The sequence below is a fragment of the Elaeis guineensis genome, chromosome 7 (assembly GCF_000442705.2).
Source record: "Elaeis guineensis isolate ETL-2024a chromosome 7, EG11, whole genome shotgun sequence".
Lineage (NCBI taxonomy): Eukaryota > Viridiplantae > Streptophyta > Magnoliopsida > Arecales > Arecaceae > Elaeis > Elaeis guineensis.
The window spans coordinates 3,771,909-3,777,041 of record NC_025999.2 but is presented as its reverse complement, the minus strand read 5'-3'; the positions used below and the strand labels follow the sequence as shown (position 1 = coordinate 3,777,041).

General features: G+C 42.4%; 1 protein-coding gene across 1 annotated transcript; it reads right to left on the bottom strand.

The window, feature by feature from the left end:
* Nucleotides 1–570: 570 nt before the first annotated feature.
* LOC140859410 (protein ENHANCED DISEASE RESISTANCE 2-like) lies at nucleotides 571–2,006 on the bottom strand. Its single transcript, XM_073261109.1, has one exon. The coding sequence runs from the start codon at nucleotides 1,886–1,888 to the stop codon at nucleotides 950–952; it is 939 nt and encodes a 312-aa protein (XP_073117210.1). The 5' UTR covers nucleotides 1,889–2,006; the 3' UTR covers nucleotides 571–949.
* Nucleotides 2,007–5,133: the final 3,127 nt, after the last annotated feature.

The following is a 5,133-nucleotide window of genomic DNA, read 5'->3' as shown; positions in this document are numbered from 1 at the left end:
TATTGATGGGATAGAGGCTTTCTGCCAATGTTTTATGGCTATTCTATGTGTTTTAAGTTCTATGGATCTACCTTAAGAATGAAATTTTAAAAGAAGATAATAAGAGCAAAGTTGTTTGGCTCACTCATGTAAAACTTGTTTTGAGTAATTGCATATGTATTACAATACTCTAAACCATTCAGAACACCTTAAAAAACCTAATTTAGCGATATAAATTTTTCCCTTCTCCCTGCCTCGACATTTTATTTGAGAACCCTCCCAATCTAGGAACCCATTAGCTCGATCTCTCAAACCTTTACCTGCCTATAATAGCAATAACAACAACAATAATAATAATAACAACAATTTATCTGTAAACATCATTACCCATCTGATCTGATGCACACCATAACTCACAATACCTGAACATAAGAGTGGGCTTCTGGGACCAGAGAAAAATCTACATTTTCCAACAACCGAACAAGTCACCTACAGAAGGCTCAAAAGGCAACAAGCCCTCAACAGCAGATGAAATCTCAAGAAAGTTTCAGAATGTACACAGAGACAAAGGATTAGGAAGCCCACCAAACAGAAGAAAATAATCATCATAGATTCACCTAGAAGATTCCAACACAAACACCAATTATACTAACATGGATGATAATCTAGTGCGATTATTATTCATAAACATGATCAAGAAAAGAGAGATGATTAAAATTTACTTCTCCACTGGAGAGAGAGAGAAGGAGATAATCAAACAGCAAATGCCAAGTTGAGATCAAACACAAGGCAAACAAATAAATCATCCCTCAAACTGTGATCAATCTCCAGCGATCTCTCTCCCCAATGCGACACAGGTTATTATCTACGAACCCTAAAAATGGGGGCTTTTTAAAACAGAGCGGCTAAAGTTTACATTTTTTTTTTTTCCTTTCAATCGAACAAACGAGAGGAAGAGGAAAAAAGTTTCCTAGCCTTCCTCTTCGCTCTCCTTAGCCTCTCCCGATCTGGACGACATCGACACCCTCGGGCTCTGGTTGTGGTGATTGACCTTGGCCACGCTCCGGAACCCGGGCTTGCCGACCTCCACCGCCTTCCCCCGAGTCTCCACGTAGGTAGCCGACCCCATCTCCATCTGCGCCACCCTCACCGCACCGATCAGCCGCTCCGGCAGCTCCTCCTCCGCCTGCGCCTCCACCAGGAATCCCATGTCGATCGTCACCGCCGTCACGTAGCCCAGCGCCAGGTGGAGGATCGCGTTGGCGATCGCCGAGCTCCCGATGTCGACGTCGATCTCGAGGTAGTTCTCCCCGCGATGGTAGTTGCAAGTAAGCGCCTTCCCCAGGAGGCAGGCGGCGTAGTTCCCCACCGTGGCCTTCACGATCCACGGGCCCTTGACGATCCGGTTGACGATCTTGAAGCGGGCGTTGCGGAAAGCGTCGTCGCCGTGGACGAAGTGGTAGAAGAGGGAGCCCGAGGAAATGGGGTCCTCAGTGGCGAAGTAGAAGACGGCGGAGTGGCACTCGCGGCCGGGGATCTGCAGGTTCACGGCGAAGAGGAAGACCTTGCGGGAGAGACCGAGTGCCTGGGCCCGTCGGAGGGCGGCGGCGACGCGGTTGTCCGGGCGGCCGAGGACGTTGTCAAGGCGGGAGGCGGAGCGGAGCCAGTCGACGCCAGCGGGCTTGAGGAGCCAGTCGCCGGAGGGGATCTTTTGCCGGCGGGAGAAGTAGTGGGGGCCGCGGAGGGCGAAAAGGTTGCCCGGCGGGGACGCCCAGCCGTTGGATCCCGTGTGGAGGTCCACGTGGCGCAGAGATCCGCCGTTGATGGCCTCCTCCCGCCAGTCGTAGGACTCCTCCCCGGACTCCGGTGTGGGCGCTTCGGCGCCGGGATTCTTCGTCGTCGGGCACATCTCCGGCTATGGCAGGTCTCTCTTTCCTTTTTCTAATTCTTTACCTTTTTTTCCCACACTCCCTCTTTCCTCTGGGAAGGTCTGCGTATCTTTTCATCCTGTTTCTCTCTCTCTGCCCAGAGGCACCGATGTTTCGATATAAATAAAACAGTGGATGGCTCTAGAAGTGCCACCATATTCTAATGAAATTACGAAGATGCCATTGAGCGCAGGGACATGGAACATGGGCGATGGAGATTACCATGTGTACACTATTTATCTTTGTAGGTATTGTGCTATTAAACACCTTTTGTTTCTTATCTTTGTGCCGTCTTTAATTTTAGCGTTCAGCTTCTTTCTCCACCCAAAAAAGAAAAAAAAAAAAAAAACACGAGTGTACTGCATTAATATCTGTTTATTAGAGGACAGCTCTCCTCGTAGCATGTCAAATATCAAAATTTTAATATATCAGACGCCTAACTAACGCTTCACCATGGTGGTATCCAGATGTAGACCCGGATCCATTGATCGGTTCGGACCCACCATCCATTGAGAAGGATGGTAGAGGTCAAAACCTCCACCACCTTGACCCCATAAGGTGGGAAATGGGTCGGATCAGTCCAACTTTGGATCAGACTATTGGTTAGATCTGAACAAAATCAAATCGAATTTGAAATCGAATATATAACCTATTATGTTCTCAGGTTGGGCTCAAATGTACTATTGGTCTGGCCTGAGCCCGATTATAGATTTGTTCCTCGGTCCGCTCGGATTCAACATATCCGAGAATCTCTAATACCCATGGAATTAAGGAGGAGGGCGGAGGGGCGCTAGAGTTTGGTTCTTCTCTTCTTCCTCTTCCTCTCCCACCCCTTCGACACCACAGCCTTAGGGTTCAACTTCTCTGATCCCTAGCTGATCCATACCAGACCTCAGCAATCATCATCCAAGCGGCAGCGATATTGGAGGAGATCAAAATTTTGGGACTCATGGATCAGATGGCCCTCATGGATTTGCCAGCCTTTCATGGGTTGAGAGAGAGGGCGAAGAGGCTGTTGATGGAGGGGGAATGGAGGAGGGCATCAACATAGCGGCAATCGTCGAAGAGGGACCTGACAAGGTGGAGGAGGACCCAATGATTACAGATGGAATCGAGGCTGGTGCAGGCAGTGACCTTAGAGTGGAGGTTAGCGACGCAAAGGTAAGGACATCGGGTTTGCCCAATTGGGTTGGGATTTGGGCTCGAACTGATTTTTTCTCAAAAAATGTAGTCTAAGCTCGGTTCGAAGTCTGAAAAATTATTTCAGATCGGGCTCGGATAGGGATGTGGCCCAGCCCAGTCTAGCCAATTCCAGCCCTGTACACCGCTTATCACCCCCTCCCTCATTCCTCTGTACATGGATGATAGTACCTGCATCAAGCTCACATGCCTCCCTCATCTTGTCTTTTGTCCCTCCTCTCTTCACATCAAGCTGGATATGGCCAATGTGGCCATAATCCTGTTGCCATAGTAAGGGATGGAGAAGGCTGTCTCCCTCTCCTATTTCTCCTCTTCTCACTCTCTTTCCTTCTTGCCCTCCTCATCCCTGCCCTCCACCCCCTCTTCTCCTTCCTCATAATTAATTGAACACCACCATTGCCACCACAAACCTCCTACTCTCCCTTTCTCTTCTTTGCAACTCTAATGGGGAATCTAGGTTGGGGATAGGGAGAGGAGGTGGAAGTGAGTAAAGGAGGCAGCAGTGATGAAAAAGGAGAAGGAGATAACATGTGTCACACTCCGAATCCAATGTCTGAGTTGGCCATGCAACACCATCGTATACTCCCTATGGCAAAGCCTTAAAGAATACACAAGATCTTAAAATCTATTATAATCCTCCAATTTTCATGAACACTGACGATCTCAATTCAAAATAAAATACTCTATAATAACAAATAATAAAACTTATTCAATTTATAAAACTAAATCACTCAATTGGTATTGTTGATGATGTATGCTTTATGTATTCAATCCATTTAACCATAATCCCAACCATAGTCCAGTACATGCATCTTATAACTCCAAAAAAGAAAAAGGAGGATTGTGAGTTTCACAGCTTAGTAGAAATCTTTACACATCCATACCAATATAATAATCTAATTTGAAAATAGTAGAAAATAATATCTGAGTGAAAAATATAATGCATAAAAGCTCACATCAAATATCCAGGATAATTCAAATATCTATATAAATATATATCAAATATCTGTCCTATCAAAGAGATATATTATGATATGTCAACAAATGAAACATTTATTCAATATTGATTTCATATATCTTATCATATATCCAGATTTGATAGCATCTTTTCTTTTCAACTTTGGACTAATCAAAATCATGCCCCAGTCCATGTTTGATCAAATTTTCATATGTAAGACTATGGAGGCTATTATAGACATGATAAGCTCCTAAAAGTTATTCCATGCATAAGTCTTTAAAAGCTATCTCAAGTATAAGCTCCTAGAGATTATCCTATGCATAAGCTCGTGGAGGCTATCCCAAATATAAGCTTCTAAAGACTATCCTACATATAAGTCCATGGAGACTATCCAAACATAAGCTTTTAGAGACTGTCCCATATGTAAGCCTATGAAGACTATCCACATGATAAGGTTAGTCCAAACTATTGCTTATCCATCAGATTATTATATGTTAATTTTATCAAATCAATTTTAATTTAATAAGATATTCAAGATAAGCATATTATATCCATATAACCATATCATCAATCACTTATATATATATATATATATATATATATATATATATATATATATATATATATATATATATATATATTGTCAACAAATAATGCACTCATACACAAAAATCATATAAGAATAATATCATATCATGTAAAGCCAAATCTATCAACACGAATCCAATGATATAAAATCAATGATATAAATCTAATATATAAATCTATAAATAATATATATAATGATAATCATATACATGGATTCTTATCTCTATTGACGATAAACTCAATCAAATTATTTACTAGTCCAAACCTAGCATATCTAATCAATTAATATAATTTCAACTTCTCCATGATCAACCATCAGCATAAGAAATAATAAATTATTATTAGATTTCTATCTTCAAAATTCTAATATCCGAATTATTCTCAATCCCAAATTTCTTGACCCTACTTAATATATGATTAATTAATAAATAAAAATTTAAAAATTTATCTTGATTTAGGGATCAAAGCATAAATCTCTTG

Excerpts from the sequence above, each read along its gene's own strand:
- LOC140859410 (XM_073261109.1), bottom strand. The coding sequence starts at position 1,888 with ATGTGCCCGACGACGAAGAATCCCGGCGCCGAAGCGCCCACACCGGAG.